The 21,975-nt window shown below is 45.0% G+C and overlaps 6 protein-coding genes across 6 annotated transcripts; 4 read left to right on the top strand and 2 right to left on the bottom strand.

Moving 5' to 3' along the window:
* Positions 1-2,515: 2,515 nt before the first annotated feature.
* On the bottom strand, positions 2,516-3,819 carry LY89DRAFT_683321 (DUF1941-domain-containing protein). Its single transcript, XM_018214684.1, has 2 exons — positions 3,698-3,819; positions 2,516-3,646 (listed from the first exon to the last, which is right to left on the bottom strand). Exons 1-2 carry the CDS (start codon positions 3,803-3,805, stop codon positions 2,585-2,587), a joined length of 1,170 nt encoding a protein of 389 aa, XP_018073853.1. The 5' UTR covers positions 3,806-3,819; the 3' UTR covers positions 2,516-2,584.
* A 966-nt stretch (positions 3,820-4,785) lies between these two features.
* Positions 4,786-7,734, top strand: LY89DRAFT_613169 (chloride channel-like protein 3). The gene is made up of 5 exons (XM_018210653.1): positions 4,786-5,668; positions 5,714-5,866; positions 5,915-6,121; positions 6,170-6,355; positions 6,404-7,734. Exons 1-5 carry the CDS (start codon positions 4,844-4,846, stop codon positions 7,706-7,708), a joined length of 2,676 nt encoding a protein of 891 aa, XP_018073852.1. The 5' UTR covers positions 4,786-4,843; the 3' UTR covers positions 7,709-7,734.
* Positions 7,735-7,945: 211 nt separating this feature from the next.
* LY89DRAFT_683318 (uncharacterized protein) lies at positions 7,946-8,265 on the bottom strand. The gene has a single exon (XM_018214683.1). The coding sequence runs from the start codon at positions 8,221-8,223 to the stop codon at positions 8,059-8,061; it is 165 nt and encodes a 54-aa protein (XP_018073851.1). The 5' UTR covers positions 8,224-8,265; the 3' UTR covers positions 7,946-8,058.
* A 1,939-nt stretch (positions 8,266-10,204) lies between these two features.
* On the top strand, positions 10,205-11,182 carry LY89DRAFT_683316 (uncharacterized protein; the record flags this gene model as incomplete). The annotated part of the gene is made up of 1 exon (XM_018214682.1): positions 10,205-11,182. A coding segment is annotated over exon 1 (598 nt), but the record flags the coding sequence as incomplete, so codon positions are not given.
* Positions 11,183-12,927: 1,745 nt separating this feature from the next.
* LY89DRAFT_546028 (uncharacterized protein) lies at positions 12,928-14,313 on the top strand (the record flags this gene model as incomplete). Its single annotated transcript, XM_018208241.1, has 3 exons — positions 12,928-13,177; positions 13,346-13,451; positions 13,500-14,313. Coding segments are annotated over 3 exons (1,170 nt in total), but the record flags the coding sequence as incomplete, so codon positions are not given.
* A 6,183-nt stretch (positions 14,314-20,496) lies between these two features.
* LY89DRAFT_731891 (uncharacterized protein) lies at positions 20,497-21,971 on the top strand (the record flags this gene model as incomplete). Its single annotated transcript, XM_018219627.1, has 6 exons — positions 20,497-20,659; positions 20,710-20,811; positions 20,867-21,139; positions 21,194-21,462; positions 21,554-21,816; positions 21,866-21,971. The coding sequence occupies 6 exons, from the start codon at positions 20,497-20,499 to the stop codon at positions 21,969-21,971; spliced, it is 1,176 nt and encodes a 391-aa protein (XP_018073848.1).
* Positions 21,972-21,975: the final 4 nt, after the last annotated feature.

Below are 21,975 nucleotides of genomic sequence, written 5' to 3'. Positions count from 1 at the left end.
ATAGATTAAATGCCCCACCACACACACACACACGGACCGAACCTCTTCAAATCCAGATGCTGCAACTCTCCCGTTGCGCAAGTCACTCTACATCCCCTTCAGTGGCCTGATGACGGCACGAAATGTAGAGATACATGCCAACGTGGCTAAAAGGGACGGTTACTCCCTAGTGTCGAGCGGTGTGAAGAGTTCGCAGCGGACTGTTGGGTGGTTCGTGGCTAGGGTGTCTGTGCGTGCGATCTGAGCACCACACCTTGAGTGGTTTTCTTGTCGCTGCTTTGATTTTCGTCTGCGTTTTATGAGATCAGGGAGTGCGGATCTGGAGAGGGGGTTTGGTGTTGGTGGGTGATGGGTGATGGGGGTATTGAAGATGTTGTTTTGGGGTCGAGGTTTTGGATGGATTGTTTGGATTGGGATCTTTGGAAAGTGCTGGAATGGGCTAAGTAGCTTCATTTTCCTCATATCTGTTTGAAAGAGTAGAATTGTTGCTTATTGTTGGGTTATACCTTGTTATGCTGCTTCGTCCCATCTTTTCTTACTCCAGCCCATATCGTTTCATCATGCATTTGTTTGTTTTGAACAAGAATGAAAATAGAAAGCATCGATTGGGATCAGAATCCGCTTCTTGAAACGGGAATATTTGTTTCTTTCTCTCTCCTCATGCCTTTGTCGTCTATTCCAAGCTATCCAACTCAAATCCGAGCTTTAATTCCTTCTTCTCAGAAGGTATCAGCAATCCTCCTTCTAAAATCCCAAGTACCGAGACAGAATTCCCTACTAGCACAACTACCGCACTATCAAACTCTTCTCCCCATAAAACCCTAGATCCCGCAGCATTGACCATTGCTTATTCTTCAGTCCTGGTATCCGCCATCCGTTCTTTTTGCTCAGGGAGGTGCGTCTGCGTTTCGACTTCCATCCCCTAGTTTCCGGAGCGTTGGTGTTGGAGTTTATCTTCCTGGCTCTGATCTTCTCAAGCTTCCCTTTGTTGGGGATGCATAGTTGTTAGTCCCCTTCGCACTTGCAACAAGTTGATCGGCACATACACGTGCGACCTGCAAAGACAACAGTTACCAGAAAACAAGGTGCGATCCGAGCGCATGTCAGGTTAGGATATGATCTTCACCTGACTCGGCGGGTAATCCAAGAACGGGCAAGCGATCTGGGGATCTTTGCGCCGGGCCATGTGGAACGTGGATGAGGACTGTGCTTTTCGTTGAAGATGGGATTCCCTGCTTCTAGAGAGTAGAGAGTAGAGTCTAGATGCCATGTGGGATTCTCATTTCAAAGATGGTACTTACTTTTGCGGAAATTTACAAAACTCAAAGATAGATGTTTGAAGTTTCAATAATCGTCACTGAACTAAACCCCTTTTTTCGCGTAAAGGAATAATGGAGTGGAGTGGATACAGTTCCCAACCATCCATCAGCCCTACCCCACGGACCCTCAAAGCGTTTCCCGGAACACGGGACGCGAAGCAAGCTTCTCTATGTGATGAGATGTAATGTGATGGAGATGGGATCTGAGCGCGTTACATTGGGTGTGTACCCAAACCGCAGAAACACCCGAGCCGAAAAGTCGGGAAGGGAACCTGGGGATCAGATATAGTCTGAGCTCAATAATAGACGACGAGTGAAATGTGGTCGTGAGTGATTTTGGTAAATTGTTGTCACGGAGGAATATCATCTAATGTATTAATTACCTAGCTCGGAGAAGAACTACCGAACACGACGACAAAGTAAATTTTCATATAAAACAATTCCCAAAACTCGGTAACGGGACAGGGACCAGAACTCTACGTCCCGTGCAACGAGTCCGCTGTCCAGATTGGGAGATGACGTGAGACGACGGTACCGAATGGGATGGGGGATAGTCCACTTTGATAACGAGGTCTCGATATTAAACCTCAAACCAAGCGAATAGGGTTAGGTGGACGCATTGTCACTCTCGAAATTGAAACGAAACGAGACGGGAAAGAGAAAGAAAGTAAGGGTTGATTGATCGTCATCATCGGGTTGCGTAGGCCTATATTGTAACGTTGTACTACTGTATTACTATACTATGAATAGCAACCCGGATCGACCGCTCCCGCTGTCAAACTATCGGCCAATCCTAGACAAGAAACAGAATGCGTCGTGATCACTGTGCCAGAGCACAAGGTGATTTGGCGTTCGCTTTTTGGGATGGCGAAAGAGAGGCGTATACGAGGTCATGTAATCTTGGAGATGAGACCTTTCCGCAAAGGGGACTTTTAGATTAAAGTCTCGATGTGCAACAAAAGATAATTCGGGCGCTCGGCCACGAGATACAGGTATCCGTAGATTGTTGAAGGGACTGGTTGAGAGTGATCCAAGAGTTGTGCAGCAGTAAGCTTAGAATATTCCGGCTTGGTACAGGTGGCCGAATCGGGAGATGCGTTCGGTGTCCGATACGAGTTTTAGAGATCATCTTGCATTACTTGGCAACCTGGAGTGTGATGCTTGATCTTGGTGCTTGTGGGCATTGTAGACTTGATCCTCGCTACATTCGATGATGATTTCTGGTACTGTTTCTATTGAGAGACATTGTATCACTTTGTCGCTCATCAAGTCTGCCGAAGGTTTCCCAGGTCGAGGGACACGTCCTCCAGCAAGCTCATGAGGTCCGCACCCTCCACTTCGTCCGGTAAGTTCTGGACCAAGCGGCTGAGCTGGTTTGTAATTCCTGAGAGAGCGGAGTAGCTCGTGATATATCTCTTCATCATACCACCTGCTGCTTTCGACAATAGTGCTGTCGACAATTGTAGCATCGCGATCTGAAATTCAAGAATTATAGGCGAAGGTGTGGTACTTGGAACGTTCATCGATGCCGTAATTGTTACCATCTTCATCCATGCCTCCTCTGGAAATGAGGTTGACTGGTGATCAATAACAGCTAAGAGGACTCGGACGATTTGGAGCCCACGATTGGCCTCTCCCAGCGAAAATGTTTCTTCGACCCCCTCCGGTTGAGCTATGCTTCGAATAATAGATTGCAGATCCTCGGATACAACCTGCCATCCGTCATGGCTCAAGAAGGCCTGCGTACCATCGTCCGTAAGCATGATTCCTTCCAGAGCAAGTAAGATGGGATAGCGAAAATCCAATGCTCCTTGAGATTCTGACTTGTAAAGTTCTACCAGCATGTCCATCATGCCTGCAGCCTCGTTTCGCAGATTGTCGTTTTCGTCTTCTCGAATCCAGATAGCCATGGCTCTTATTTCTGCTAGAACGAGGGGATCCGTATGGACACTGTCTTTGATAGATTCCCAGGTTAAGGTCAGTCGTGTTCCTTCAGAAGTTGCCGCGGTTCCACTTCTCGCATCAGGATGCAGGCCAGCAGCTCCAGCTATGGATGCATCCCATCGATCGCGGAGATACTCGATCGTGAGTGATATCGTTTCTGCAATGTCTTTGCGGAGCTTGAGTAACAGATCCGGGGCCATACTGAAGCCAGACGTGTTGATCTCTTCATCGAGGCTTCGAATGAGAAAGGCTACAAAGCTTGAGAGGACATCGAAAGCTGCGGCTAGCCTTTGAGCAGTTGCGGGGTATTGATCGTTATTGAGCTGTGCAAGTAAGGAAGGAAATGATGATCGAAGATCGATGAGTAGGAGGTTAATGAAGAGGTAGGAGAATGGCTTGCTGTCAGACCCATCATGATTCTCATCTTTGAACAGCAGAGAAGGGCACGTCGCTGGATAGGATTGAAGAAGGGCAGCTGCTAGCTGGGTATAAGCTGCTCTACCTGCTGCAGTTGGCTTGGTGGAAACAAGCTTTCGCAACATAACGATGAGAGATTCTAGCCATTTTGGACTGCTGGGAAGAACCTGTGATCTGTTAGTGCTTTGTCTCTCTATGGATGAAAACTCTACGCACACCTGGATCGAGTTTGGGAAATAAATTTGCCACGAAATTTAGAAATGTTACTCCATCGGTTCCTTTGAAACTCCTTATTAAAGTTGGAATAATCTCGTTGATTCTTCTCTGAACCATGGAGACTTCTGATGGCATCAAAGACGCATTCGTCCAGGTAAATGAAAGAACGTCTAATGCAAGAGAATACTGGCTAGCAATCTCTGTTAATGGAGACAGATCCTCGTGGTGCAGCAACTCCAGGGATCCCTCAGGCTGGCTGACAATTGTCAAGAGGGTTTGCAGAATAAGTTGTGTGGTCTCGGGAGGACTTGAGGAGCAATGTCAGCAAATATGTGAAGGTGATTTAAGGCACGAACCTTTGTACTAAAGCTTTCACTAAAGGGACTGTCCTTCCTGTTAGTCTTTTGTCTCTTCGACAATCTTCTGGCAATAGAATCGAGAATGTATGGAGCACAGCTACCGCAAGATCAACCATATCTTTTGAGTCCGCATGGCTGAGCTTCTCGTTCTGCCTTGCACGAAGTAACCGGTCCAAGAATTTTGGAGATATAGAGTTCCACAGATCTTGTAATTCTTTTGAGTCTTGGGCGAGGTGACCATTGTCGAGAACAGACTTGAGCAGCGCAAGCCCTACAAACCTGGACGTATCATCTTTTGCCTTGAGAAGGTCTTGTATTTTCTCTAAAGTAGCCGTCGGTCCAGACAAAGTCTCTTCAGCCATGTTGAGAGTTCTGAGAATTTATCAGTCAGGGGATGGTCTCCTTGAAATAATCAGAATTTCTATATTTTGTCTTGCTAGAAAATTATGACCTAAAGCCTGAAGATCCGGCAGTTTTAGGTTCACCGCCTTGACATCGCCCAAAGCGTCAACAGCCGCAGGCTTCAGCCTCGATGACCGAAATGTTGCACATGGCAAAGGACACAACAATGCAATTTCCAACAGATGTATGAGTATGGCGAGCTCATCAGCAGGTCATTACCTGTCCGCAGAAGAAGGGAGTTCGTCTTCCTCATCGAGTCGAAGTCCACCGAAGCCCGCAGCGATCGAAGACGACAGCGATAACGATGATCCCGTCGCGAACCATTCACGAGATCAGACATTGCTCTCCGAAGATCCTCTCGAGTCCGACAGTCCGGACATATTATCTTTCAAGCGAAAGCAGAAGCAGTCTGCAGGCTCAAGATTCTTGTCTGTCTTCTCTGGGAACAATTCACGACAGACTACTCCTTCTCCCAGAGCCGGAACTCCGACATTGAATTCCAGTCGATCGCATGGTCTTAATAATCTAGGCGGGAGTAGAGATGGATCGAATGGTTCTGGCACAAAGGATAGTCCCTTGGACTGGTATGTTGAGGGACCAGGTCGCAGAGTTGGATACCAAGACTTGACAGCAATCGATTGGATTTTTGAATACACGAAGGAGAGGCAGCGATTACGCATACTCTACTCTACTGGAACCGGCATCCTTGGATATGCACAACAATTCTTAGACGCAAGTCAAGTCTGGATAGTACTTGTCCTCACTGGGCTGGCTGCTGGGCTTGCTGCTGCTGCAATTGATGTCGCAAGTGACTGGTTGGGGGATTTAAAGACAGGATATTGCACAGCTGGAGAGGATGGTGGTCACTTTTATCTGAACAAATACTTTTGTTGTTATGGCTTTGATGGGTTCTCGCAATGCCGAGACTGGATACCGTGGAGCCAGGCGCTCCATATCACATCCTCTGGAGGCGTATGGTTTATAGAATACTTCTTCTTTATCTTGTTCTCGGTAAGTTTACTTCGTACACCATCAAAATACTTGCTAATTCTCAAGGTTTTATTTGCAATTACTGCGAGCGTTCTTGTGAAAGAATATGCATTGTATGCGAAACATAGCGGGATACCCGAAATCAAGACTGTTCTCGGAGGCTTCGTGATACGAAGATTTATGGGGACATGGACATTGGTTATAAAGTCACTTGGGCTTGTGAGCATGCCATACATTCTTGAAAATCGAAAATGCTAACATCCTCAGTGTCTCGCAGTGGCTTCCGGCATGTGGCTTGGCAAAGAAGGTCCACTGGTGCATGTTGCATGCTGCTGTGCTAATCTTCTAATGAAATTGTTCAGCAACATCAATGACAATGAAGCTCGAAAACGGGAAGTATTGTCTGCTGCAGCTGCTTCTGGAATTTCAGTGGCATTTGGATCACCCATTGGCGGCGTTTTGTTTAGTCTGGAAGTATGTTGTTGCACAATACTAAGGTGCTCAAAGACTAATGGCGTACAGCAACTCTCATATTACTTCCCAGACAAGACTATGTGGCAAAGTTTTGTTTGCGCCATGACTGCTGCTGTGATGTTACAAGCTTTCGACCCTTTCCGAAGCGGTAAGCTTGTGCTTTATCAAGTCACTTATAGCACGGGCTGGCATGGATTCGAATTGGTTCCATTTGCTATATTGGGAATAATCGGTGTATGGTACCCCTCTCGAGTGCGCAGTGATCCTGCTAATCGTTACTAGGGCATATATGGTGGGCTGTTCATTAAACTCAATATGAAAGTCGCCCAATGGAAAAAGGCAGCCACATGGCTACCCGGCCCTGTCACTCAAGTCTTAATAGTCGCGCTTCTCACTGCTTTAGTCAATTATCCTAACTTCTACATGCGAGCTCAATCATCAGAACTCGTTGAGTACCTGTTCGCGGAGTGCTCAAAAGTCACCGATGACGTATTCGGTCTTTGTAAGACAGGATCAGCTACTGTGGGCACGATATTCTTATTGGTCTTTGCAGCTATTCTAGGATTCTTCTTGGCTTCGATCACATTTGGGCTGCAAATTCCTGCTGGAATTATATTACCCTCAATGGCAATTGGTGCTCTTTTCGGCAGAGCTGTTGGTATTGTCATGGAAATCTGGGTCCGTAATCATCCCAACTTTTTTGCTTTCGAAACCTGCGAAGCAGATACGGCTTGCGTCACTCCTGGTACGTATGCTATCATTGGTGCTGCTGCAGCACTTGGAGGCGTGACCCGTATGACAGTATCGATCGTTGTCATTATGTTCGAACTTACTGGTGCACTCACCTACGTTCTTCCCATCATGATTGCTGTCATGGTCAGCAAATGGGTCGGTGATGCCTTTGGAAAGCGTGGTATCTACGAGAGCTGGATTCATTTTAACGAGTATCCGTTCTTGGATAATAGTGAGGAGACCCTCATTCCCGACATCCCAGTCAGCCAAATCATGACTCGCATCGACGACCTGGTTGTATTGACAGCCACCGGCCATACCATCGAGTCGCTCACAAACATTCTAGCAACTCAACCCTTCCGAGGATTTCCGGTGATCTCAGATCCGCGCGAAGCCATCCTCTTAGGGTACATCTCTCGAGCAGAACTCGAGTACAACTTGCGTACCTCAACACAGGCGCCACGCTCCCTTCCACCAGAGACGGAGGCCTTTTTCTCCCATCAGCCACTGGCAGATCCAAGAACAACACTGGACCTTAGACCCTGGATGGATCAGACTCCGCTCACCTTACCCTCCCGGTCGAATCTCCTCCTGACAGCAAACTATTTCCAGAAACTCGGCTTACGATATGTACTATTTAGTGATAGAGGGGTATTACAAGGATTGTTAACGAAGAAAGACGTGTGGTATGTGCTCAATGGGGCAGAAGAGACGAGGAGAACGATGGACGCAGATGATACCATGACAGGTCTCACACGAGAAAGTGGGCATGGAGAAGAGCAGGGCTTGCTGGGTTCAGACGGTGATATGGAAACACCTCTAAGTCCAGAGAGAGACGACACTCCGATATTATGACATGATAGATCGAATGACTTTTGAACATTTCAGCCTTTTTGCACAGCTTTCCTCATCTTATTACTTTCCCTGTCCTAGTGGTTCAGGCAATTATATTATTTGATAGACATGTTTTCTCTAGATCCCGTCCTGGAATCTTTTCGTATCTGTTTTTTTCTTTTTACGTTCTTTGGCACATGATTCCATTCTGACTTGACTTTTGAGGTCAGACAAGTGTCTCTCAAAGCAAGTCTTAACGTCATTTACCATATATACTTGCGGTAACCGTTGTGTTTCTTGGCGACTCGAAGTTGGAAATTCACATCTATCACGTGATCTGACCCATTCGTCCTATGGTTCGAAAAGGAATACTAAGGTCTTCTAGAACACGTCTGAATCCATCTTAAGAATAGCAAGATTAGGAAAGTTTGGGTCCCGCTTTCATAGCTTGAGTATGTCCAGTCCAGATTGCAATGCGCTACCAAGAAGGTTTCCCACCTCCAAATTTTGATCGCTTGCTGCTTCTCTTCGTTCATGAAGCAAAGTCGAGTAAATATAGCACTTTTCTTAAGTACCTGGAATTTCGTTTATTCCAGAGTTCGTCAAGCTCTACTCGAGGCACCAAGTCGCTCAATACGTTCGATTCCGAGTACAATATCACATCCAACCACCACCGCCGCAATGGAAACCGGCCCACAAACTCCTAATAAGACCGGACAATCGGAGTCTTCCTACGCAAACAATCTGAGAGTAAATAGCCATTTTACTTAACAGTCAATTCCCACAGCTCCACCTCCATCCAGAAGTCAGACATTCAGCAGATCTCAATACACTGCAGGTCGCCCAAATATGCCTCCAAATCAACGTCCTCAGACATCAGCCATCCGGTATATTTCATGTCCCTTTGGCCATAGGACTCGTATAAACAGTGTATATCAACAACCGAACATACACTTTCGATGTCCGACTTGCGCGGCTCTTCACATGGCGGAACAGGCGCAAAGTCAAGCCTCAGCTTGGTTACAGAGAACAAGAAACTCTGCCTCCGAGCTGAACGGATATACCTCCAGATTGCTAGGCATAAACCAAGCAGAGGCTGCTGCCATAGCTAGGAGACCGGAAGACAGGCACAGGTTAGGTGAGGACTTTATAGATGCAAGACTGGTTGTGTTCCAAGAATGGGATCCGGCACCACCTTACAGTGCAAACCCAGATGCCCCAGTCTATAAAGACGCACCTCCAGAATATCCTGGAACACCACCCGGATGATATTTTCCCGCAAGAGCGTCTCGGTGGTTGTAGACTATGGTTTTTAAGACAATCCGCAGTTCGTGGATGTCGGCTGCTGAGGAAAATCGCACTTGAGAAGAATCACACTTGAAGAAATCACACCTGAGGATTTTCTCATTCGAGACCGCAAATCATACAAGATTGTAGTTTGATAACCATTCCCACGCTGGACATTCAAGGAGTCAAAAGTCTTGAATAGATAGTCTTTCATTGCAATCAGGCTTACCTTTTCTCTTCAAGGCATGCCTGCGCACGGGTCGTTCAGACACTGGAGCGCTAGATTTTCAGGCTGATCGCGGGGTATGGTTCCCTGTCTCGAAAGTACGAATATAGCCTCTGGACTTGACAATGAAAATGAATGTCTGACCTCAAGTTCGTGAATGAAGCTTATTCCTTTCTTCTTTTTGTTTCTCAGAGATCTGTTCTGAACGTGAATGTCTCCGCCTTGGAGAAGACTTGGAAAAGTGTCACGTGACAAGCCCAGATCGTGCACTTCCAAGTTGTTACCTCAATACGTGGCAAGAAATTCAAGAGAGTGATCTTGTGGCTGAAATGGCTCCAATTACGTTCGAATGCGTGTAACTTAGGATCTAAACTGGTAGTGGAGGAGTGTACCAAATTTTCCTGTGTCAGTCTATATTAAAATCTACTTAGGGTACAACAATGATAATCCGCAGTGCAAATGAAAATATTCTTGAGATTTTGAAAAGTTGCTTAGGATGTTTTCGTTCGACATTCAGGATTTCACTACGACAAAAGTAATAATTCTTCCAAATCCAAGAGCCAAGCTCGGTAGCTTCAAACCCACACCAGCAACACAGAGCGCAAATATGTCTGGGCCCTCTGGAAATGAGCCCTGGAGATCCTTCCATAAATATGGAACTCAAAATTCATATGATGAAGAGATGTCCAGCAACGGAAGTACGCACTACCCGTCGAACTTTGGGCAGGAGCACGTATACCTGTCCACGCAAAATCAACGAACTCAAACGAGAACAGTCCCCGAGGAGAGAGACAACAAGTAGTATCATCGGAGAAGCTTTTTCTCGAATGGGACTCAATATCCTCAGCAGCAGGCCAACATCGCACCGCAAGGCGGTGTACCCATGCGAAGAGGCAATGGAGACAATTTGTCGGGCCGATTTGGAATTTCGACGGCACAGCAGTCTGGACCACAACAACAGTATGATCATGTGGAATCTACATTGACCTACACCGCTGTGAACAATACAAATACTTCCAGTACTTACGGGGATCATTCGATGCACTATGAAAATGGGTACGGACTGAATCAATACGAACAAAGTCAGCATGGACAAAACTCGATATACCACAACTCATGGTACAGTTCGAACTCCGGTATCGAGAACGGACATCAACAGCTCCAATCCCAGAATCCTAGCCAGCAGCCTACGGTGATGTCCCAGCATCACGAGAACGAGGCGCCTCCTCCATATTCTTTGGAGGCTGAAGCAGCGGCTACTACTTTGATGCAGCTAATACAAGCAAGTCAAGAATCACGAAGTCCGACCATCTTCGAACCACAACCTCAGCGACCACAAGTCTGGGATGGCGTTCATGAATCATTCCAGTGCCAAGCAGATTCAAGTCTACCTCCACCCCCAGACTCTCTAGATGAAAATCTGGACAAAGAAATAGAAAGGTGGACTCGAGAGCCGCTTGAAGATGTTCGCTACATGGAACCGCCGGAGGTAGCTCTGCGAGATTCACGTCGGATCGAATTTGATCGTACAATGCGTCGGGTTAGGGAAGAAATACAAGCAAATAGGCGAAGCGTTGAACTCCATCGCCGGAGACAGAATGGTCAGGTCGACATCATGCGAGTGGACAGTCTAATGAACTAACTTGGTTCTCGAGACCACGAGATTCTCGAATCTTTTATCAAACCCTGAGCCCTCAACTTCAGGAGTAATCACTTCCGACCAGACGAGCTTTAGACCGTCATATGCGCAAATTGCGCGGCAACCGTATGTTGAAATTCGAGTCAATGGAGCTTCAACCGCTACTCATTTCTTGTAAGGCATTCGAATGGAGTCGACTCAAGTTATAGCAACCTAAATTTGGGACCGAGATGTGAGAGCTTATTGAACAAGCTAACAGATCATAACCCGAGTTCCGGGGTGTTTAAAGCCCTCAACAATTCACAGAATCTAATCAATGGCGCCTGAAGCGTCTGAAGACGCCGTAGAACTCTACAGCGTTAGTGACGACGAGCTAGAGCCCAGATCAAATCAAAGAAAAGGTAATAGAAAAGCTAGGAAACATAAATAGACGAAATTTGCACCCTCAGATCCCAAAATACGGATATCAAAGAGTTCTGCAAGCTTTTGTAGAGTGTCCAACTTACTGACATCAATGATTTATCGATAACACCACGAACCAACGCTACTGTAATACCATACCTGGTGTAAAAGATCACGGAAAATGCACATAAGCCTCGTCCCCATACAACTAGAGGCGAGAGCTTTGCGTCCCGATTGCCCAAAACTAAAATGCGAGTAAAATAAGCACGACTTTATGGATTTTATTTAAAGTTTTTTAATAACTTTAATAATTTTAGTAATTTTGATATTCTTAAGTGCTGTCACGTGCAGTTAGCATAAGAGAACTTTGGTGAAAAGGAAACAAAAGGCTGTACTGCAATAGCGGTTTCTTCGTCGTGTCCGCTACCACTGTTCTAGATTCGGGAATGGGGTCTGGAAACAGTGATTTATTTGGAGAATGAAAATTGGTAGAGGTTGCCTGTAAATGCACGTGGCATACTCGACTTGTCCAGAGACACAATGGTTAGTATTTAGTCATACTTTGAGACAATGAATGGAAGCCTTGTCAAATATTCATTGGTCATCCATATCCGACGTCTTATATCCCTCGCTCGCACCCGGCTTGGAGTACCGTCTTGAATGTGCCTCAAAGCGGAATCACGAGTGGGTCAATTGTTTGAGGCCCACCATCACGAAGGGCAAGCACAAGACTGTCCTTTCAATTGATCATCGCTTTGCCCTCTCTTCTCTCGGTCTTCGGCAACCCTCAAATCTTTAAATATGGGCCAATATTGGTACTTCGCAAGATCAATACTAGCTCCAGTGCTCGGTGAGCGTCTGAAGTTTCCCAGTGACGGAACACCGGGACCCTAAGTCAGGCTAACTTTACTAGTTGCCGATCACTGCGTCTAAATGTACCCGCTGTCAAAGCTCTTAATAATGTTCTTCCCGAATTCGTTCAAGGTCAGGAACTCCCTCAGATCGGACTCCATAAATCATGAAGTGTTTCTCAAGTTCGCGCCCACATAGCGCTTAAGCAAGCCCCCCAAAAACTCCTTAACCGAAAACTATCCCCCATTCAGCTTACGTTTTCATCCTTTCTTTCTAGAGTATGACGGCTCGCACAGTTTTCAGATCAATTCCCGTGCCGAAAACTAAGTGGACACGGGTTCTTTTAAGTTTTAGATCGAGGATTTGAAGCATTCGTATCCGAGTCCGAGCACCGCTAGATTCGTCCGAGGTCAAAGTTTGGAGCCACATTGAGCTTCTCGTACCTGAAATCACGGCAATCAAAATATCGCCGAGTCCTTTTTGCGGCTTTGTACCAAACACGTGTATCTCTCAGATGTTGAAAGAAACAGAATTCTGCCGAACATATGACCGTCCCATTTTATCCATGCTCTCAGCTTTGACATAAACAATAGTACTGAGCCGTGCAAAGCTTTAAACTTGGCATACACGAGAGGTGGAGATATACTAAAGACCGCCTACTTCAAAGAAGCTCGTTTTGGTGTCAAGAGGTGGGGTATTTGAGTTGAGAGACTCTTTGATACTCCACTTCCGACCCTTTTTATGTATATATCTTGCATTCCACTCTCTCTTACTTTCCAGATAATCCTGCTCAAGCCCTCGTTCTATCTCCAATCTTCTTCCAACATGCATCACGCTGTCTTTCTTGCGGGCTTTGCTGCTCTCACAGTCGCTTCTCCAGCTTCTCAAGTAATTGACTTCGCTTCTGTCAACGCCGCACCTTCTCCGTCTCTGACTGGCCCTCCTCCGTTTGCTACAATCAACGAAGTCTCTATCAATATCGCTTCAGTCGCCGCAGAAGGCTCTGCGGCGGTAACTGGAGTTGCGTCAGCTTCTGCCACTGCGTCTCAAGCAGTTAATGCAAAGCGCGTATGGGGCTGGGATGGTAGTTGGGGATGGGGATGGCCACCCAGCATTCCTACAACGACTTCGAAAGTCTGGGGTGCCACTACCACTAGCAGTGTTTGGCAACCAACTTCTTCCAAAACAGTGATGACTTCCTCCTCCTCCTCATCTCAACCAACCTGGACGCCAACCTCCGCCTCGTCCCAAGTCACAAGTGTCAGCTCTACAACCAGCTCGACAACTTCTTGCCCTACGACTCCTGAGCCAGGGACTTATTGCGGATTCATCAACCCTGAAGATGCTTGTGCTATTCAGTAAGTGTTGCGCCGTCACTCTGTGGTAGTTTGCTGAACCCCACATAGACCAGATGGGTACGGACCCCATGTCGAGCCCGACACACCCGATGCATTCTTAGCTTACCCCGAGTTCCACGAAGAAGCTCGCGCTGCCAAAGCTCCAGCTGGCTATGTTGAGACCTTCGTTGACTTGAACGCTTCAGTCTCAGCAAACACATATCTTGGTCTTCAGACTCTCCAATCATACGATGTTAGCCTCTGTGCCCAATACTGCGACAGCAAAGACCTTTGCACAGGTTTCAATATCTTCTTCGAACGAGACCCTTCTCTCAACCCATCGGCAAACTGCACTCAGCCAGCTTCAATCACAAACTACAAGTGCACACTCTGGGGATCCGGAGTCTACACCGCATCAGCAACCAACTATGGTGACTACCGCGGAGAATTCCACGTCGTGATCACCGGCTCAGATGGATTTGAAAAGACCAACACCACCACTCCACCATCTCAACCAGGATGGCAACCACCTCAACAGTGCGGGAGTGATGGTGGTAGTGTCCACAACCACCCAAACAATTGCATGGGAACATCTTTCTTCCCTGGCCCTTACAACCCCGCTGTTTGCGCAAACTACGCTCAAGCCCAGAATAGCCAGAACAAGCAATCGCCTTGGTGGTCTCAATGGGTGAACGCTTGGACTGGCTATAATTCCCATCAGTGTGACTTCTTCAACAGCTACATGTTGAAGAAGAATGGACATCCGCTTGGAACATATTGCGCTTTATTTAGTCAGAGTTATTCTGGTGGGGAGGCGATATATACTCCTGGATGGCAGGGAAGTGATTACTGGAGCATTGAAAGCTCTTGGGGCTGGGAGATTGAAAGTAGCTGGTAAACTCCGTGAAAGATATTCAGGTCGAACATCTGAGAGTGAACTCGCGTCATTTCATTTCCGATGATCCCCTCAATTGAGAGCGTTCATCCTTGAAGTTTGTCTTAAATTTTAAACTAGCAGACTTCAGATAGCTTACAAGAGCGAAATGTGTTTGGACCCCAAAGTCAGGCATTAGATACATATTCATCATGTATGGACGAACACCTTCAAGCATGCACCGACTTTCAGACATCAGGTCCTGGATATACTGGCAAGTGTCAAGATGTTCCACGAGGCATACGGTCATGTGATTATCCATCCTTTTCGAACCCGTGGGGCCCGTCATGAGTAGTCTTCAGGCCATACTGCTTCAAATCACCATAAATACGCGAGTTTGAACTGTTGGTTTACAATTATCCTTACCTGGTTATTTGTTCACTTCGTGCTCGGTCAGGTTCTCAGAATTCGAGTAAATATACATTATCCAAGGCATTACTGTGTCGTGGGTGCCACTGATTGTGCTCCATTTTGAAGCTCTCCTCTAAGTCCTTAAACGGAAGAGACTTTATTGATCCAAAGTATACTTTTAGATCGAAAGACATTCATCCTCCGTAAAGTGCGTTCTTACTTTCGTCAGAGCATCGTAAGCTACAGATAGCTCCGAAATGGATGCTTACCCTTAAGAGACTTGTCAGATCATCACTTCCTCCATTGTTAGAATCCTCAAAAAAGATTATCTTCTATAACCAGCATCCACGACTATAAATAGATTCAACAACTAGGACTCGCGACTATTGAGAAATCTATTTAGATATTTCAAAGATCCAGATTCTGAATATATATACCAATCCAATAGTTTCGTTAGCATAACACACAATAACAGATCACCATCGGGGAGGATCAGAAACCTCAACTCTCCTTGAAGTTCTGTAAGCGAGGCTCACGTGATACCCCTTTTCGAATCCAGGCTTACTTGCGACGGATGCAACATGACTTGATATTGACTATCGAGTACGATATAGACAACAAGCCATGCAGGCCGATATCGGAAGACATCGAGCTCATGCTGTCATTGTGATGCTGGTTTTGATACCTTGCTACGGGTCTGGATGGAATCATCACTGCCGATCATGCTGGCAGCTTCTGTGAATGATTGATAGCCCTGAGGGGTGACAGTATTCTTCTTATCTTCTAAAAGCTGTTGCAACAATACAGCCGCTCGAATAGAACGACACGATGAAAAACTTGTGTACATTATAGCTTTTAATGATTCCCTTATTTGCTCAAGAGAGTGTACTCGCTAACAGAACCTTCTGGAGAGTACTTCCAACCAATCTTCGATTCAATTTATATGTCTGATTTCATCTAATCCTCTTTTCCATCGTAGCGTGAGTCCTTGTCTAGTTTAACTTGGTCACTTTGTGTTGTCCTTTGCTTTCGAATAGCGACATACATTGGCAGTCACAATATCTCCAAAATCCTTTGGAATGTTGAATTAAGTCCCCAGGTAGCGTAATAATGGTCATAATGCTATGGTTTACATTCAGACAGTTGTTTCAGATGCTGTAACTCAAGTGTATTCCAGAAAACTCTATGTGCTGGCCTTTCACAAACTGATCATCTTGAACGCTGGGGGTTTAAGTTCTAATTAACCAAGCACTTCAGTCAATAACTCGTGTGGGTCAGAGAAAGATCAAAAGACTAACGGAATTGAGCTTAGTGACTATCTTGAGCCTTGTGTTTCCCTTACTAGCAAGCCGGAGCACTCTATCTCGCTCTACCATAGAATCCTGAGGACTCAGTCAACACGGTCTTTTGACCCTTTTTTGACACACGTTTTATCATCTATGCGTCTCGCGGCTTTGTACGAAATCTCCAATAGAGGCACCTCGCTATAGCTCAGAACTTCAAGAATTAGAAAGGACAATCTAGTCATTCCGCGACACATACCACTTAGCTACATTAACAAGGGGAAACATATAATATATCATACCCCCTCGTTCGCGCCGAGGAGCTTAGTATGTCCAAAACCGCCAACCATTACGGAAAAAGGCCCACTTCGACAACGATACATCAACGACACTGGAGTCATTACAGAAAAGTTCCCTACATCTCAATCACCACGATACGCTCACCACAATACAAGTGTCCACCTAAGACCACCATCATCATCCAAGAACTTTTGCCATGTCTGTCACTCCACCAAAAGAGACCATGCCGATAATGACCATCTTGATTCTTACATGCATCACCTTGGCCCAATTCTGAGCTATGTGTCTTACAAGGATAACGATTGTCTGCAAACCTTTACTTTCCCAAAGTCGCAACATAACCCATTTAATGGTCAATGAACGTACATGCATCATGATCGCCATGAATTAGGTGCTTGTCATTTTCATTTTTATTTGAACTTGTACACTAATTGTTAAAGAATCGTGCTGAAATAAATGCTAGTCCATTCGGACCATCTTTAGAATTCAATCTTGGCATATTGCCATCAAAATGTCCGGCGTTGGCTTTGGAGGCTGACAACACGCTATAGTCTTCGAGTAAATATAATCCTTAAAATAACTCGAATGCCTGGATGAAATCTATCTTATGTAATGACTATTTCTAACGAAGTATTGTCTGAACTGGCGTTGCAATCGAAAATCACTCCGCACACAAGTACAATATCCAAAAAAAACTTCACACAATGAAGATACTTGTCCGTTGTCTTTTTCGGGATATTCATTTTACCCAAGCTTGACTAACACATGGTGCTATCATCCCATCTGTCATCGATCCGATCTTTGGTTTTCAGCTTGCTCTTGCTGTCAACACTAAATATGTTGTTGACAAAGCTAATAGAAATAGTAAATCGTAGTTGAGACTCATTGAGTCAAGGAGAAGATTTGAATCATTCCTGGAAAGGTATAGCAACTCTAGAATTTCTCCGAAGCTTTCTCCTACCAACAACCAGAATCTAGCTCTCCAAAGCTACACGGAGCTCAGAAGCCCGCCCCTCCATCTCTATCTCAAGACTCGAAGCACAACCTAAAGTCACACTTTATCAGCATCAAAAGTTGCGATCCCAGGTCAAAACCTCAGACATCATATCCTGAAAATAGTGGCAACTGTGAAGATTGAATGCGGGCCTGGTGTCACGTGAATACCCCTCCTTTTCGAACCCGCGGGGCCCCGACGTTCGTCAGGGACAGTTTGCAGGCCTCCTGCATTAAACCATTAGTATACTTATAAATCGATAGATATTTAATCTCTACACAGAATGGTCTTACTTTCGTTAAAGCGTGATAAACTATAAATAATTTTATGTTAAATACTTACCCATTTCAAAATCCCTTTCGTGACTATAAAACTTTATAAAATATCACTTCCTCTATTATGAAAATACAAAATAGATTATTTTCAATAAATAGCATCCGGGCCATAAATAGGTTTTATAATATAACCCACAATTATTAAAACGCCTTTAGACATATGTTTGAAGTCCGAAATTTCTAGAGCACGATTCAAATAAGTTCTTAAATGCAAAATAAACAACGATAACTTTTTTCCCAAGAGTCTCAACATTCGACTTAATACAAGGCTTGTAAGCGAGGTTCGCGTGACCCCCTTTTCGAGTCTAGGCTTGCTTGTGACGACGCAATATGACTTGATATTGACGATCGAGTATAACATAAGGAACAAGGCTACCCTACCGATATCGGATTTGAGATGGAGTTCATTGGGGTTCATTCTGTCATTGTAATGTTTGTTTTGATTCCTGCGTCGGAGCTGATCTAGTTCAGAACATTTGCTTGAGCTTGAAGGAATAACATCTCTTAGCGATCTCTCAGCAATGACAATAATTTTGTTGTACATTATAGTTAATCTTAATCCAACGAAGTCATTCATAGAGATTGCGACATGCGAAATCATGACAGACACTGGATGGCAAAAGTCGCGATCTGGTCTCTGGAATCATTCTAGTACGTAGGTTGTTTGCGAGTATTTTGTAAATCTTCTTCAGAAAGCTTTGGCTTTGTATTCATTATGATGGGTCTTGATGAGTGAAACATGATACGACCCACAGTGACAACCCAATTTCGATTCATATCTATTGTTTTCTGATGAACTGCATCTTTGCCCCCAAACTGTGTTTCATCATGTCCTTTGAATATCTTTGTCTTACTTGAGTCCATGCTCCACGATTTCTTGTAAAACAATTGTCTGAAACGACCTGAGGACTCAAGACTGATGCATTGTCATCTTTGAACTCCTAGACATTATGGAGTCCGAGCACTATTCTCTACACTTTCCACAGCAGCAGACATTGGAGCCGATACTGACTCTGATGCTTATCATGCTCATGCTAATTCCTGTCCGTAGTTTGCAGATCCTTCTGAGACCTAACAATAGAATCTGGCAATTAGTCTTTGCTCTCTATACTGTAGTCTGGAAAGCTCCGCATCAACTTGAATAATGTAACAATGTTCCTACTTACATCGAGAGCCCATTGTCTCAGTCACTTTGAAGACTTATGCGTGTTGTTTACTATCTTTGAAGGGACATACATTGTGACACTCGAGTACAATACACACACCGCAAGCACCCCTCAACTTGATTTGTTCATTGTTATGTTTGCACACAATCCAAAGCACAGATGCTGGTTTCGATGGAAATGACGACTTTCTTTCCATTGAGGTCTTTGTCGCATACTATGATTCAAGTCATTCTAGAGTCAGCTACCGACAACGGAGAACTGCGCAAAGCGTAAGACACTCCGTGCTTCGTATATACGGAGTCATAAGTAGAGTTTACTATATTATATTGAGATGGCAAGTCTTTCTCAGTTGCCAAAGAACTAGAGCAGGAACTTCGATTACTACGAGAAAGATCAACATAGCATAGCATCAAAATCGCCCGTCATGTCTTCTGGGAATGCAAATCAAAGTGGTAAAACAGGAGGCGCAGCCAGTAACCAAGGGTCAGTTTTTCAAAGGGCTGTTATATGTCCGCTACAAGAACGACAAGTTTGAATGCTAATATTCCCACAAGGTTATTGGGAGGGACCCAGATCAGGATCGGCGGCCATCTAACAATCGCTCCTGTAAGTTTTCTCTGGCTCAAGGCCCAAGATGGTCTGGTCCATTAACAAAATGAAGCAATATCCCGCAGGTGCTGCAAGTCAGGGTAAAACCTCGGCAGACACTTCGACGCAGGGCAGTTCCACCCAGAATACTTCGACCCAAGAGTCTGAGGAGGACAATGAAAAGAAATGAGAGCAGCAAAGGCTGATAGACATTTTGAGACATAGTAGTTGAGTCATAAAATGAGCCTACAGAATGAAATGCGTTGAAGTTACCTATGCAAAACTTTTTCCAATATGTGCCAACTGAACTCACAACAACTTTTGAGAATCTTACATAATATTAAATTGAACAACTCTCACTAATCAGATATAATACCAAATCATTGGCTTGGTTTGCAAATGGATTCATGCAAGAATATCAATCATGAAGTCAAGACGCTGAACCAACTTGCTTTGCTACAGGCGAGAAGATGTACAGTAGACATTTCATAAGAAGCTAAAAGGTAAGCATAATATTAGTGATAATCAAATGTTCATATTAGGAGCTCACTCACGTGAGTTCGATCATGGCCAATGGACACTTGCTTTCAAGGGCAGTGGGGTAGTGCTTTCGGTAATGGTAGTGCTCTGCTGATTGTGGCCTTCCACTCCGCAGGGTTCTCGACGGGTGCTCGCATAAGGCAACCTCGTAAGGTTCAACAAACAACAAAATCGCCTCGAGCATGTTTCTATACCTACTTTAAAGACCATATATTGAAAAGCGCTCTCGACTGGACTAAATGTTTTTAACGATCAATGACATTAAATCAATCTGTATGTGCGCATTTTAATAAGAAAAGGCTTGGGGTTCGTCATGCGTGATAGTCCTGCGTAAAATTTGCCTCACGAACTGATCTGTGGAACATGAGATGCAAGCATGCGAGTGGCAGTGCTAGCTGATCGAATCGTTAAGGTGGGATAATGAAGCATGACATAGCACTCGTCGTGAGCGAGAAACTCTGCCTGGTAAAGGTTGCACAACAGTCCCTCCTTGTCCGAGGTGTTGTCAAGTCTATAAGTGGCGCTTCCCTCTCAGAGAGCAGAAATCATAGTACGACAACATTCATAACGACACAATGTCTGTAGGCAGCGCCATAGAGGAATTGATGGAAAAAGGTCTTTCAGGAGACGGACAAGAAAGTCGTCGGCTTGGCGAGCTCTATAACGGGGAGGTTGCAAGCCCGACAACTAGTGCTACTTTGACAGCCGGTCAGGTAGAGATACGAGACTCGATGAAAGGTAAAAAATTTACATTGTGCAGATAGATATACGCTAACATTGAAAAATAGCGCCATTTCGGAGTGTATTTCGACTCAAGAGTTGGTGGAAGGATAAGAAGAAAAGAAAGTTAGCAGAGAAAACAGAAGAGAGTCCTACCATAATACGTCCATGTACGTAAGATTATAGAGCTTTCGGAACCAGAGAGTACTAACTTGGGATTATCAGTCACATCCTATCCCAGTGGCTATCCCCGCCTGGCAAGTATCATTGATAGCGATGAACGCTTTATGCTTTATCGCCGCTTCGGCATACTTCAAACCCGCCTCTTGCTATACAAACAAGATGAGTTACGTCTCTTGGAAAGTAGGCTTGACGACCTTGACCAAAATTGTTTGGCGAGCGATCATACTTTACTTGCATCCAGAGCCAGAGAAGACATGGTTTCTGACAAGCGAAATATTTTGATGTCAGAGATTGAAAGCAAATATCAAGCATATGGTAACAACAATTCATCGAACTATGCCTGGCATATGACGAGCTAATGTTATTTAGGAGAGCTGCTTATACTCTCACGCGATATAGCAAGTCTCGAATCACCGACCCTACGAAATTACCTTGATATCAAGAGATACTTTGATCTATGCAAGCCTCTCTCCCTCGAGGAAACATACATTGGACATCAAAGCGATATCATTACCTTAATGCCAAGTCGTGATATAACCTGGTTGGATAATCTCATCCAGAAAATGTTTGACAAATTCGAAAGGAGTCAGAACAAGTTTATGCGGGCATGTCCTACAGCTACCCCGTATATGCGTGTTGTAAGCTGATAGAAGAACAGTACTTTTTCGTCGCAAAGGTTGAATACCCCTTTCTTGACATACCGTGTACTAGGATTGACGCAGGCATCAGAAAGTGGCCCAGAAAGCCGACATAGAACATGGCATCACACTCTATAGCAGTCGAAGATATGACGCATTTGTCACCCTCATCGTTCTGGCTCTCATAACAGCGTTGATGATTCTCCCTGTGTATGTCATTTGGCAACTTACTAGAGGAAGCGATTCGATCTCAATCATCATCTGTGTTTTACTTGTCTTCACGCTGGTGTTCTGCCTTGTTCTGCTCAAGTTCACTCGCGCGAAGAGGCATGAGATCTTGGCAGCCGCGGCCGGGTGACTCTCCTCTTCGAAGATTTATGAAGTGAACGCTGACGGTGAGCAGATACTGCGCAGTACTCGTCACCTTCATGGGTAACGTGGGACAGTTGAATACACTGGGATCCGGAAATGCTGTTCAGAATGGGACAACCAATTTCTTCTCAGGGTAACGTG

Source organism: Mollisia scopiformis (genome assembly GCF_001500285.1).
Source record: "Mollisia scopiformis unplaced genomic scaffold LY89scaffold_8, whole genome shotgun sequence".
Lineage (NCBI taxonomy): Eukaryota > Fungi > Ascomycota > Leotiomycetes > Helotiales > Mollisiaceae > Mollisia > Mollisia scopiformis.
This window is presented reverse-complemented; position numbering and strand designations above follow the sequence as displayed.

Bases quoted from the DNA above. Each gene is read 5' to 3' on its own strand.
- LY89DRAFT_613169 (XM_018210653.1), top strand. From the start codon at position 4,844: ATGAGTATGGCGAGCTCATCAGCAGGTCATTACCTGTCCGCAGAAGAA. The intron at 5,669-5,713 runs GTAAGTTTACTT...CTAATTCTCAAG, and splicing joins TCTTCTTTATCTTGTTCTCG to GTTTTATTTGCAATTACTGC. The intron at 5,867-5,914 runs GTGAGCATGCCA...TAACATCCTCAG, and splicing joins TTATAAAGTCACTTGGGCTT to TGTCTCGCAGTGGCTTCCGG.
- LY89DRAFT_683318 (XM_018214683.1), bottom strand. From the start codon at position 8,223: ATGAACGAAGAGAAGCAGCAAGCGATCAAAATTTGGAGGTGGGAAACC.
- LY89DRAFT_683321 (XM_018214684.1), bottom strand. From the start codon at position 3,805: ATGTTGCGAAAGCTTGTTTCCACCAAGCCAACTGCAGCAGGTAGAGCA. The intron at 3,647-3,697 runs CTGTTCAAAGAT...CCATTCTCCTAC, and splicing joins CAGCGACGTGCCCTTCTCTG to CTCTTCATTAACCTCCTACT.